This window comes from Bos javanicus, chromosome 9 (genome assembly GCF_032452875.1).
Source record: "Bos javanicus breed banteng chromosome 9, ARS-OSU_banteng_1.0, whole genome shotgun sequence".
Taxonomy (NCBI): Eukaryota; Metazoa; Chordata; class Mammalia; order Artiodactyla; family Bovidae; genus Bos; species Bos javanicus.
The window spans coordinates 50,279,444-50,293,399 of record NC_083876.1 but is presented as its reverse complement, the minus strand read 5'-3'; the positions used below and the strand labels follow the sequence as shown (position 1 = coordinate 50,293,399).

Sequence of the window (13,956 nt, the reverse complement as noted above, 5' to 3'; positions counted from 1 at the left end):
AAGTCTTGTACGAAAGGCGACTGGGTCTACTAAATTAACAACCACAACTGCAAACAGATCAAGACATCCCATTATCTACTACAACTTCTGGTCAACTTATTACACAGCAATCTGAAATTGTTTTCACTCTCCCAATCTCCAACTCCTCTCCCTACTCTTTCAAATATCATCTGGTCTTCTACTTTACTGACAGAAAGGACACAAAAGAGATTGCAAATCAGATATTTCCACCCTTAAACTTACACACTTACCATTGTAACTATTGTTACAACTATTGTAACTTGATGTCCTGAAAAAGAGATGGGCATGACTAAGAGCATCCAAGAAATATGGTCCATAAGAAACTGGTCATATTTTTACACCCCCCACACAGCCAAACTTGAAACTTCCAATGGTGGCTCAGATGGTAAAGAATCTGCCTGCAATTTAAGAGACCCAGGTTCAATCCCTGAGTGGGGAAGATCTCCTGGAGAAGGAAATGGCAACCCACTCCAGTATTTCTGCCTGGAGAATCCCACGGACAGAGGAGTCTGGCAGACTACTGTCCTTGGGATTGCAGAGTCAGACATGACTGAGCAACTAACATGTGCACACACAGGTAAACTCTTGATAAAGACGAGCATTAATACATAGCTAATCCTGGCAGAGGAACCAAAAGAACCAGATACTTAGAATCTATAAAAGACTTATGCCTTTTCTCAAAAACACTGACTCAAATGTGGCAATGTAGTCAATTTCCAGTGATTTTTCTGACACATGCAATATGTCTAAACATAGAGTCATTTTGGACAGTAACCTACTATTAAGCAGTCACTCATCTGTATAGCTTTCTTTTTCAATTCCCCGCTCACGTAAAAAGAGACAAAATTAAAGTCCAATTATTACAAAAAATTCCAATTATTAGAGCTTCACATATTGCATATCATCAATAATGTGTCTGGGGAGTTCGAGATCACTCTCACATGTGGAGATTTACTGCAAGGACTCACAAGACCTAGCATAGAGGTGTACTCACGGCTAACGTTTATTGCAGCAATGTAGTGTGAACACACAGACTAGCATAATGAAAAACACACAGGTGAAGTCTAGAGCAATCCAAATGCAGGCTTCCTTACCATTCTCTCCCTCCCAAGACTGGTCAAATACCCTACATCCTTCCCCCAATAAGTAATGTCTGTGCAACGTTTCTGCTCACAGAAGCCCATTACACACTCACGGGTGCAGGATTTTTATGGGGCTAGTAACTTCTGGATAAACCATGTCTTACAGAATAAACCATATTGTTCCCAGGCAAGCCAAGCAAGGGCTAACCTTGCAAGCAGACCTTTTTAAGGACAGCAGTCTCAGGCCTGCTATGTTAAGTCTTTTCAGCACAAATAAATTATGGCCATTTTTCTCAGGTGGTTTCCTAATAAAACTTTCCAACTTCCAACTTCTGCATTACCCTAATATCTGTCCATAATGTAGGATGTGCAACTAAACTGTTTATAAGTTGTTTTTTTTTTTTTTTTAAGGCCATGCATGTAGAAGCCCATATTCTCAAGAAAGAAAAAAAAAATTATTTTCCTACTCTTGGGCCATTATTTTCTGCAAGGGTGCGAGGGGAGAGAAGAAAGGGACAAAAATTCTTTCAGAGGTTTAAAAGGGTACCAGGCTCAAAAGATGACCAGCACTCACTTTTTCGTGCATCACACTCGGTTCTAAGGACTTCAATGATATTAACCCACTTCATTCTCCCAACCACCAATCACTTTATGAGGTAGGTTGCTATTATTTCCCCCATTTTACACTTGAAGAAAGACAGCCAGGCGTTAGGTGATTTGCACAGGCCAAGAGCCAGTAAGTGGTGGATGGTGATCTGGACCCAGGCAGTCCATCTCCAGGGTTCCTACTACTACACGATGCTTCCAGAAGACCTTGGTAAGACACGCTTTCTCTGGTCTCTAACAAAAACATCCCAAATTCCCGAAAAGAAAATGCGCCGCGAGGCTGAACGCGGAAGGGCGGCCGGAAGGTTGCTGGGTCGCCGCCCCGCTAGGTCAAGGTGAGGCGGCCCCGTCCCGCCTCCCCGGCTCCTCCCGCTGCCGCCCCGACACCCTGCCGGTTCCGCCACTCTTTCGTGGCCCTCGGTGACCGCCTGGAGCCCCCAAGGACCGAGAAAGGCGGGGAGAGGGTTCTCTCCCAAGCCCTTCAAGCCACAAAGGGCCAGGGTTACATAAACGAAGTTGGACAAAATGAGGCAATCCAGCACCGGACCCGCAACTCACCCTGACAGGCCGAGCAGCCGCGTCCACAACCCCATCAGACTGCGCCTGCGCAGCTGCCCCTCCCGTCGGCAGGGGCAGGGCCTCGTGTGCCCGCCCCAATGTCCGGACAAGTTGGGACCGCCCCTCGCGTGGCGGCTTACCCGGAGTTGAGCGTGGACACCCGGCTCTACTGGCTGCAGTCGCAACTGCTTCCCGTACTTACACAGGAGTAGGTAGACCCCAGCTAATCTTAGGGTAACCTAAATAGACTCCTAATTGGATCCCGATAGAGCTTGGAGTTTGCCCACCTCCCGAGTTCTCGGAGTGGGGTTTAAGTCCCACTTGTGGCTGGACACCCTGCCCAGACTGCCTCCGACTTCCGTGCTGTTAAGTCACATCTGACATCATACGTTTTCTTGCCTTTTTTCATTATTGTTGCTTTACCTGCCGTTCTTCTTTATTTGAAAATTTCCTGACCTATAGCTAAACCTCTTTGAAGCTCGATTATTCAAAGTGTTTGCACTTTGCATATGTTTAGTAAAAGTAGTTGGTTGAAAAATATTTTGTTTGAATGATATAGCAAACATCCACCCTAGTTATGGATAAATGCTACGAGACATTTCGTAATGTCTTTAGATTCGTAATCTTTAGCAGTTCTTGAGACAAGGGACAGATGTGGGCTTATGGAGAGAGTCTTGGATTACGAGTCAAAAGTTACTACAAATAACCCCCCCCCCCAAAACTGATTTTCTCTTTTAAAAACTTTGGTTCATTTCTTAAGAAATAGTTTAAATTATTTACAATTATTTACACATAGAGAACTTGGCAAAGGAAGTTATTAGACTTTGGCATTCTGTGTATGGAAACCATTCATTCAACAAATACAACTGAATACAAATATGTGAGTCATTGTGCTAAGTATTGGGGTACATAATCATGTATTAGGGTAGGGAATCATGTATTCCCCTAGGGAAAAAGAAAATACTCTACAAATAAGCCCAGGTTGTGTTGTAATTTTAAAGTAAAAAATGTCTGCTTCATAAATGATTTAACATTGGATTGGAAACAGAACATAGAGGAAAAAAGGACATGAAAGTGAGCAAATCTAAATAGTTTGAATACTAAATTGCATTATAGGGGCTTCCCTGATAGCTCAGTGGTAAAGAATCTGCCTGCCAATAAAAGAGATATTGGTTCTATCCCTGATCAGAGAAGCTCCAACGTGCCACAGAGCAACTAAGCACCTTGAACTAACCACAACTAACCACAACTATTGAACCTGTGCTTTTTAACCAGGAGCAGCTTGAACCAGAACCCGATGTGCCCTAGAGCCCCTGCTTGGCAGCAAGAGAAGACACCTCAATGAGAAACCCACTAACCCCAACTAAAGAGTAGCCCTGGCTCACTGCAGGAGAAAAGCCACAGCAACAAAGACTCAGCACAGCCAAAATTAAAAATAAATAAATAAAGGACACTATAATCAAAGGAGTTTTTTAAATATATCATGTACTGGAATCCAATTTACCAGGAAAAAAGGAGGGGACTGAATCAGAATATGAAATTTTAAGTTCTCTCTCATAAAAAGAAACTTATGAATTATGCAAATCATGATACAATACTTAAATTTTTCTTGAAAATGATGAATTTCCAAAGTTATTTTGATTTCCAGCAGATGTACCCAAATCTCCAGAGACTGCAATTTCCATTTCAAAATTTACATGAGTTAAGGGAAATTGTCTAACAGATTTTGTTTCTGATGTTCTTCAAATTATTTATCTTTTCAGTTAAAGTGAAATTTATTATTCGATGGATGCTTCAAAGGAGGGAAATTATTTTTAAATAATACCTAGTAAGTATACTTTTATTGCTATTGTCAAGACATTATGGAAAAAAAAAAGACATTATGACAAAACATCAAACAGAAATATAAGTGTGCTTAAGGTCAGCTGTATATACATTTCAAATAATGTTAAATATCTTAATATTACCATCATTGTTGTCTGGAAATGTATGGAGTACTTTGCTAAGCTATAGGCTATACATATATTAAGCTTTTATCATGTGTTTTAAGAGGTACATTCTTTATTATAAAAGTAATACATGAGAGTTTGGTATAACGTTCCTCATCTTTTCTGCCTTTCCACATTCCCATTCTCTTCCTCAGAGGTAACATTTCCTCTCCTCTATTTGCTGTTTCTTGTGTATAGTTTCAGGAATTGTCTTTGCACATGATATGCATTTGTACTACATTTTTATATGATTACCATTTGTTAAAAGAGATCATGGTCAGGTTAGATTACGGTCTACCTTCTATTCTACAACTTGATTTTTCTTTTTCACTTGATTATATATTTTGAACTTATCACCATACTAACCTTATTCTTTTTACTGGTTGTTTAAAATTCCACTGGATGCATCTTTTTTTCCCAATCAGCCCCCTCTTGGTGTACATTTATCTGTGAGTACTTGTGCAGGTATTTTCAATAAGTGATTGGCAGTGAAAATGCTGCATCAAAAGAAGTTTTGACAGAAACTCTTGAAAAAAATGTTGCATGAAAGGCAATAAATTTCCTAATTCTTCATTGAATTATCTAAAATGTGGGGGCTTGATGTGGATTTAGAAAGAAATGGAAAAAGTGCTAAGTCTCTTAAGAATCCCCTCCTTTCCAATTGTCTTTCACCTGCACTGTGGCAAAAAATAGAATGAGTTGTTTGAGAATGAATGATTGATATCAACTCAGCACTAGTAGACCTCTCCCAGAAAAGTTACGTGATTTCTCTCCCTTGCATCCCACTTTAAGCCTTACTTCCTTCCCTCAAACTAACTCTGAACGAAGAACTTGGGACATTTATTCAAGGAGCAATGATCAGTACTTCTGTTTGACAAGATCTTTTTGCTCTAAGCCTCTTAAATAAACTAAGTTTGGCACTCTGCTGGTTACAGAAGGACAAATTCATCTCTTCAGGAAAAAAATTAAAAAAATACAGAAAAATATTTCTCAAATAAGTAGCCATGAACACTTGAAAAAGAATTGTTTAGTAATAAATGCTCTTGCAAAAGTATAAATTAGATTAAATGTGACTCATTGAAGTACATCGTTTTCATATCTGTGTCCATTCTACTTGTGGTTTATGATGGGGATCCTACAGAGAGTACTTGAATCTACAGTATTTAATGATATCTTAGTTCAAAGTCAGTCCACAAAGTAGATTTCACAGAGACTACGGTTAAACTCCAAATGACTTGGAAAAAACATAATTGTAAGTGATGTCATTGGTATAGAAATCTGAAGTGGTTTTATTATTAAAATATTAAAACTGAATAATTTAAAACTACACCCTTCATGAAATTATTCATTGGATTCATACTTTAATGCTGCCAGTTGGAAGCTTATTTTTAAAATTTTCACTGTGAATCAATTTGCAGTTAATATGGCTTTCATTATCCTTGGGAAACAAAATTGAGAATAAAAATAAGGTAATAAACCAAGTTGAAAACAAATTTAAAACAAGGTAATAAACTTTATCTAACAGGCTTAATATGCTCTCCCCACAACTACATACAATGTGTTCTAATTCCAAGAACCTATTATTATATTAGCTTACACGGCAAAAAGATTTTGCACATATGATTAAGATTATCCCAATGGTCTCACTGTAATCAAAGTTCCTTGTGAAAGAGAGGCAAAAAGGTTAGGAGAAGTGGACGTGACAACAAAAGCAGAGATCAGAGTCAGAGAGAGATGTGAAGATGACAAACTGCTGGCTTTGAAGATGGAGAAAGGGAAAAATAGCCAAGGAATTCAGGCAACCTTCAGTAGATGTAAAAGTTAAGTACAGAAATGCTCCCCTTCAGAAGGACCTTCAGATTTGCTGACACCTTCAGACCTTCAGAAGGACCTTCAGAAGGACCACAGACTTGCTGACACCTTAATTTTCACCAAGTGACTTCTGACCTATAAAACTGTACATAATAAAATTGTGTTTAGTCAATAAATTTGATAATTGTTACATTAGCAATTGCAAACTAACACACTTAGTTCAGTTCAGTCACTCAGTCTTGTCCTACTCTTTGCAATCCCAAGGACTGCAGCACACCAGGCTTCCCTGGCCATCACCAACTCCCAGAGTTTGCTCAAACCAATGTCCATCAAGTCGGTGATGCCATCCAACCATCCAACACATTCATGTTATCATCAAATATAGTCAACTATCATCATGAGTGAGGAAAAGATGAGATTATCTTAATACTGACATCAGTTGGAGTCAGCTATGGGAGTTAAGAGTGATTCTTAGCAAAGTGTCCATGTATTAAAGTTTGCTTTAATCCAATACATAAGAATCCTTGTTTTGAAGTAAACCGGAGGAATTTCTTACTTTATACCTTTAAATATTGCCTTCTATTTTCTTTTCACTTTTAAACTTTGCCTCTCCTTAAAAAAAAATAATTAAAATTAAAAAAAAAAAAAAGCCCATACCTCAGTTTCTTCCCAACCCTCAGTTTCTTTCCCATTAATATTTTAAATTTTAAAACAGGGCACGTTTCTGTTCGCGATTACTCCTAGTGGCACTACCGGGTTCGGCCAGCGCCTAGTTGGAGGGCGCTCGAGAGCCCGGCACCGCTCGCCGCGCGGCCGGAAGTGAAGGAGCAGGAGAACGAAGTGGTTAGCAGCGATGGTGCTGCAGCGCCTGCTGCCCTGGAGTACTTGCCGGACGATCTTCGGGTCTGCGGAGGCTGTGCTCTGGGGTGAGTTCAGTGGTCCCCGAGGAAAGGGAGGACGCCTAACCACGAGCCCCTGGGAAAGGATGGCGTTCGTGACCGTGTTTGCTTCTTTAAGGCTTCCAGTTAAAAGTCAGACCCAGTACACTTGAGCCCTGGGAATGTAACACCCACTTACAGTCCTTGTTTCTTCAGATTCCGGGCTACTGGGGTCTGGGGTTGCTCTCGGCAGACGCAGAGAGGTAAACATGACTTCAGGGGGCTCTCGTGGGAACAGTTAGAAAGCTTTGGTGCTTGACTTGAGCAATGAAGGTCAATTCGCGACTCAGGGAAATGAGCCGAGTGGCCAGTTCCCGCCCTGGAGAGTGGCAATGAGAAGCCGTCTTGCGAGTTTTACTTGTGACCCACTAGAGAGCAGCACTCACGGGTTGATCAAACCCAGATACCTCGTTCGGCCTGTAATAGTACCACAACTGGCCGAACAGAAGCCAGAGAAGCGAAGGTGGTTAGTGGAAGAGGTGGTCTAGAACTCAGAGCAGACCTCCTGTCCCTTATCTCTGTTTAATATGCTGTCTCTCCTTCAGCAACAACTTTTGTGGATAAAGATACAGGGGCGCCAGTGTAACACTTCCCCGCCCCAGTTATTCCCTTATAACTCGGTACAGCCTGTGTAGTTGAAGATGTGTCATTCATACAAATTCTGTTATTTGGTTTTACCTTTAGTCTGCAATCATTTATTGAGCTCCTAATCTGACAGACATCCTTCTGGGATACAGTTTACTTCACCAGTTGGGGGTGAAGGTGAAAGTAGCTCAGTCATGTCTGACTCTGTGACCCCATGGGTCCATGGAATTCTCCAGGCCAGAATACTGGAGTAGGTACCTTTCCCTTGTCCAGGGGATCTTCCCAACCCAGGGATTAAACCTAGGTCTTCAGCATTGCAGGAAAATTCTTTACCATCTGAGCCACCAGGGAAGCCCATTTGGGGGTAAGACAGACACAAATAAACCATCACCATACACAACCCAGTCAAGTGAGACTGCATTGGAAAGGATGGAGTTGGAGGTGTTAGAGAAAAGGTGCCTGTTTCATTTTTTTAAAAATACTTGTAATACATGATTATATTCATTAAACAATAAAGCAAAAATTATATTAAAACAAATAAAGCACACTCCTTTATATACTCTCCCCAGATAGGAGTATACCTATATAAATGTATGTGCTTCCCAGGTGGCTCAGCAGTAAAAAAAAATCTGCCTGCCAAGCAAGAGATAAGGGATAAATCCCTGGGTCTGGAAGATCCCCCAGAGTAGGAAATGTTAATCTGGGTATTCTTGCCTGGGAAATCCCACGGACTGAGTAGCCTGGTGGGCTACAGTCAATGGGGTCACAAGACTCGGATATGACTTAGCAACTAAACAACAAATCTGTGTGTGTGCACACTCAGTTATGCCTGACTTTTTGTGACACCATGGACTGGAACTCACTAGTCTCCTCTGTCCATGGAATTTTCTACACAAGAATACTGGAGTGGGTGGCCATTTCCTTCTCCAGGAATCTTCCCAACCCAGGGATCATGTGTCTCTTGCATGTCCTGCATTGGCAGGCAGGTTCTTTACCAGCTGAGCCACTGGGGAATATTTAATATATAGTGTGATCTTCTGCACTTACTCTTCTGTAATTTTTTTTCTCACTTAGGTATTCAGAAGCTTAGGTATTCATGGCAGTACATAAAACTCTTTTAACCACTGCATATATCCCATAACTATGAATTACCCTAAAGCTAGTCCCTTATTGATGGATATTTTAGTTTCCAATTTCTTTGCTATTATTAAAAGTTCTTCAAAAATTATCATTGTACACGCTTCTTTTTGTATATGTACACCCTTCTTTGTGTATAAGTATTTTACGGGAATGGATAGGTAGAAGTGGAAGTGTTTGATCAAAGGGGAAGTGGTAAGTGACATTTAACAGGGTTGTAAAGGAGGCTTAGAGTGCCTGGTAGAGACGAGAAAGGTGTTCCCTTCAGAAGGAACAATGTGCATAAATCATGAAGGAAAGGTGAAAAGAGATTATTGTGTACTGTATAGATTATTTAAACCTCACAGCAACTCTAAAAGTTAAATAATATTATTTGATTTTACTCTCCCAGAGAGTTTAAGTAATCTGCCCAGGGTCACAGAGCTAAATGGGCAGGCCAGGATTTGAACCTTGATTTATCTGACTCTAAAACCCCTGTTCTTTCCACTATGAAAATGAAACTTTATATAAGAAGTCAAAAGATTGATATGGTGAGCTGACTTGAACATGAGGAAAACTCCTTTGACTTACTCTTTCCAGATATTAATAACAGTGTCATTTTGAAGATAGCTAATTTATTTTATTCTTTCCAGGTTTGAAGTCAATAAAAAGAAGCTGCCTCAATTTTTGTACTGCTATTTGTGAAGGTGTCACTTATAAGGAACTTAAAAACCTCCTGAAGTCTAAAAAAATTATGTTAATTGATGTTAGAGAGCCATGGGAAATTTATGAGTCTGGAAAAATCCCTGGGTCTGTCAATATACCATGTAAGTGATGTGTTTTAACCTGATTTGTTAGGAAAACATACATCCACTAATTGACTGTATCTAAAATTTAAATGAAATTCTTAACATTTTCTTTCAGTGGATGATGTAGGTGAAGCTCTACAGATGAACCCAAAGGACTTCAAAGAGAAGTACAAAGAAGTAAAGCCATCCAAATCTGACAGTCTAGTGTTTTCTTGTTTAGCTGGAGTGAGAAGCAAGGTGGCTATGGTCACAGCAATATCTCTGGGCTTTAACAAGTAAGTAGCTTAAGGATAAAAATGGGTTTAGGATATGTACTGCAGTGTTTCATAGGCATATTTTTATTGGTCTACTGAAGAATTTTATACTTACTATATTAACAGAAGTATAGAGTACAGATTATTATTGACTGGCTGTACTTTTCATTCTATGATCCTTTAAATATGCTTCAAGTGTAAATATTATGGTGAAAAGTCAATGCACTGCTAAATCTCTAAAGTCATCTTATCTCTAAAGTTCCTGTGAACCTTGTGCTGTAAAGCAGGAAAAATGGTTACAGCACTAATTATTTGATGTATGTTTTTAGTGCTCAACACTATGCTGGAGGATGGAAGGAATGGGCAACCTATGAACTTTCAGAGAAGAAACAAGGAAATTGATTTTTGGAATATAAGCTGACCCTTTCCTTGTGTACATGCAGCCCAGAATAGTGGAATAGGCAAAAGAATAAAAATGTAGCCCTGGAACCACTGGTTAATGGGAAAGGGAGTTTGTATATGTCAATTATTTTTTGTTGAATCTTTTTCTCACCTATAAATGGGGAATACCACCTCCCCCAGCCTATTTCCAAAGGCTAATGATGATTAAGGTAATGTATGTGACTCACCATGTAAACATAAAGGCTTCTAAAGTAAAGGGATTCTAAAATTAATTTTTAAATATTTTAGTAGTATTCAATCAGTTCAGTCGCTCAGTCGTGTCCGACTCTGTGACCCCATGAATCACAGCACGCCAGGCCTCCCTGTCCATCACCAACTCCTGGAGTTCGCCCAGACTCAAGTCCATTGAGTCAATGATGCCATCCAGCCATCTCATCCTCTGTCGTCCCCTTCTCCTCCTGCCCCCAATCCCTCCCAGCATCAGAGTCTTTTCCAATGAGTCAACTCTTCTCATGAGGTGGCCAAAGTACTGGTTTCAGCTTTAGCATCATTCCTTCCAAAGAAATCCCAGGGCTGATCTCCTTCAGAATGGACTGGTTGGATCTCCTTGCAGTCCAAGGGACTCTCAAGAGTCTTCTCCAACACCACAGTTCAAAAGCATCAATTGTCTGGTGCTCAGCTTTCTTCACAGTCCAACTCTCACATCCATACACGACCACTGGAAAAACCATTGCCTTGATGAGACGGACCTTTGTTGGCAAAGTAATGTCTCTGCTTTTGAATATGCTTTCTAGGTTGGTCATAGCTTTCCTTCCAAGGAGTAAGCTTCTTTTAATTTCATGGCTGCAGTCACCATCTGCCGTGATTTTGGAGACCAAAAAAATAAAGTCTGACACTGTTTCCCCATCTATTTCCCATGAAGTGATGGGACCAGATGCCATGATCTTCGTTTTCTGAATGTTGAGCTTTAAGTATATTCCAAAATACCCGGTTACTTGTATTACTTGATCATAATGTGTGACCAGGTGTTCAGCATAGCTTCTATACTCTTCATCAAAGAGGCTATGAGCTAGACCAGTAGATTACCAAACAGACTTAACCTTAAAATACCAAGAATCTGGGATGAAAACTAGGTGAAATATGAACAATGAAAATATATTAACAATATGCAAAGACTTATGGCACTATGACCAACATGGTAGTGATACAATTTGGAATCTAAAAAGGTAATATGATCTATAGAGATAGTAATCAGAACAGTGGTTGCCTCCATTGAGGATAAAAGATTAACTAGAAAAACAAGGAGGAAAATCTCTAGGGTGATGGAAGCACTTTCTATCTTGATTGAGGTGCTGGGACACAGGTATAATCATTTGCCAAAACTCACTGAAGCAAACATTTTTAAACTATAACTATCTGTAATTATATCTCAATTAAAAATAATGAAAATATTAGAAGAAAGTTTAAATGCAAATGATTCCCACTAGCATGAGTATATTCCTTTAGAATGTTAGGTCTTATACTTGTTCATATACTGGTGAGTGGTAAAACAACTTTGTGCTTTCTTCCATCTGTCTCTTCAGACCCATCTGTTTTTAGTCTCATTTATATAGTCACTCAGAACATGCAAGGCCTGGAAAGTAAACTGTAAAGACCTGGTTTTTGTCCTAAATAATTTATTAAGCTATTGGAGAATCTGGGGTAGAGATGTGATGTTATCACCTTGAACTTCTATTTCTGACACATCAGTCTAGTTTCTAGCAGAGCAAACTCCCTACAAGAACTAGAAAAGATGGAAAATACATGTAATACACACACACACAGATACACTTTTCAATGTTGGCTCATCCTCCTCAGCTTTCCTTCTCCCCAGATCATGACTCTTCAAATCCTTGCTGCCTTTAAGCAAATTATATAAACAAATATTACTAGGGCATATATATTAACAAAGTGAGGATATTAAGAGCCACAAGCTCACAGAGAAGAAAAACTATAGAGAGTGAACTGCAGTTGAACTACTTGACCCAACAAGGAATAGGTAAATACGTCAGGGTAAAGAGTCTGCATAAACATACCAGGCTTTTAGTTAAAACCCCTACTCCCAGAAGGCAAAAAATATTCAAATAGAAAGGAAATACTACAGAACACAAAATTATCTGTGTATACTTAATATATACTGAATATAAGTTTAACAACAATTATGCAGTTTACCTGGGAGGATGATGGGAGTAGAAGTCCCAGGAAGGGTGGTTGTGGGGTAGATGGGAGTTGGAATGGAGAATAGGAGGTATGCAGGAAAAATTAAATCTTCAATAGTAGGAAGTTGCAATGATATTTACAACTGAAAAAAATTAAAAGAAACTGGAGGGTAAGCAGAGCAGGCAGTAAAGTGAAGTGTTTAAGAGCCTGGGCCTTGGAGTCCACTGCCCAAATTTTAATAAAAATCTAATCCAAGCTCGCTGGGAGAAATATCAATAACCTCAGATATGCAGAAGATACCACCCTTATGGCAGAAAGCAAAGAAGAACTAAAGAGCTCCTTGATGAAAGTGAAAGAGGAGTGTGAAAAAGTTGGCTTAAAACTCAACATTCTGATGGTAACAATAACCCGGTGTACGAGACAGCAAAAGAGACACTGATGTATAGAACAGTCTTATGGACTCTGTGGGAGAGGGAGAGGGTGGGAAGATGTGGGAGAATGGCAATGAAACATGTAAAATATCATGTAGGAAACGAGTTGCCAGTCCAGGTTCAATGCATGATGCTGGATGCTTGGGGCTGGTGCACTGGGACGGCCCAGAGGGATGGTATGGGGAGGGAGGAGGGAGGAGGGTTCGGGATTGGGAACACATGTATACCTGTGGCGGATTCATTTTGATATTTGGCAAAACTAATACAATTATGTAAAGTTTAAAAATAAAATAAAATTGGAAGGAAAAAAAAAAAAAAAAACTCAACATTCAGAAAACTAGGATCATGGCATCTGGTCCCATCACTTCATGGCAAATAGATGGGAAAACAATAAAAACACTTACACACTTAACTTTTGGGGCTCCAAAATCACCACAGATGGTGATTGCAGCCATGAAATTAAAAGATGCTTACTCCTTGGGAGGAAAGTTATGACAAACCTAGACAGCATATTAATAAGCAGAGACATTACTTTGACAGCAAAGGTCCGTCTAGTCAAAGCTATGGTTTTTCCAGTAGTCATGCATGGATGTGAGAGTTGGACTACAAAGAAAGCTGAGTGCTGAAGAACTGATGCTTTTGAACTGTGGTGTTGGAGAAGACTCTTCAATGTCCCTTGGACTGCAAGGAGATCCAACCAGTCCATCCTAAAGGAAATCAGTCCTGAATATTCACTGGAAGGATTGATGATGAAGCTGAAACTCCAGTATTTGGCCACCTGATTTGAAGAAGTGACTCACTGGAAAAGGCCCTGATGCTAGGAAAGACTGAAGGCGAGAGAAGGGGACGACAGAGGATGAGATGGCTGGATGGCATCACCTACTCAATTTTTTGGGACATGAGTTTGAGTAAACTCTGGAAGTGGCGATGGACAGGGAGGCCTAGCATGCTGCAGTCCATGGGGTCGCAAAGAGTTGGACACGAGTGAGGACCTGAACTGAACTAAATCCAAGCTCTTGACTTGTGATTAGGTAAATTATTTAACTTTCTGTTCCTGAGGACAAGAACATCTCTGAAAAGACTGCCTGAGAATTAAATGACTTCATAAGGTAGAGAGCTTAGAATATACTTGTTACATAGTAAATAAGTGCTCAA

General features: G+C 40.0%; 2 protein-coding genes across 8 annotated transcripts in view; one reads left to right on the top strand and one right to left on the bottom strand.

The window, feature by feature from the left end:
- The window catches only part of USP45 (ubiquitin specific peptidase 45), a 73,029-nt gene extending 70,684 nt beyond the window's left edge, over window positions 1-2,345 (bottom strand). For 4 of the 6 annotated variants that reach the window (XM_061427749.1, XM_061427750.1, XM_061427751.1 and 1 more), the window contains exon 1: window positions 2,268-2,344. The gene's annotated coding sequence lies outside the window, so the exon portion shown is untranslated. Of the gene's footprint in view, window positions 1-2,267 lie in introns of all 6 variants that reach the window. The other 2 variants (XM_061427752.1, XM_061427754.1) reach the window with 2 other exon arrangements.
- A 1,685-nt stretch (window positions 2,346-4,030) lies between these two features.
- TSTD3 (thiosulfate sulfurtransferase like domain containing 3) overlaps window positions 4,031-13,956 on the top strand; it is a 35,129-nt gene continuing 25,203 nt past the window's right edge. Inside the window, exons 1-4 of one of the 2 annotated variants that reach the window (XM_061427764.1) lie at window positions 4,031-4,095; window positions 6,783-6,993; window positions 9,360-9,533; window positions 9,631-9,790. In XM_061427764.1, coding sequence (XP_061283748.1) covers window positions 6,921-6,993; window positions 9,360-9,533; window positions 9,631-9,790 — 407 coding nt within the window. In that variant the 5' untranslated portion in view covers window positions 4,031-4,095; window positions 6,783-6,920. Of the gene's footprint in view, window positions 4,096-6,782; window positions 6,994-9,359; window positions 9,534-9,630; window positions 9,791-10,098; window positions 10,444-13,956 lie in introns of those variants that run through there. The other variant, XM_061427763.1, reaches the window with a different exon arrangement.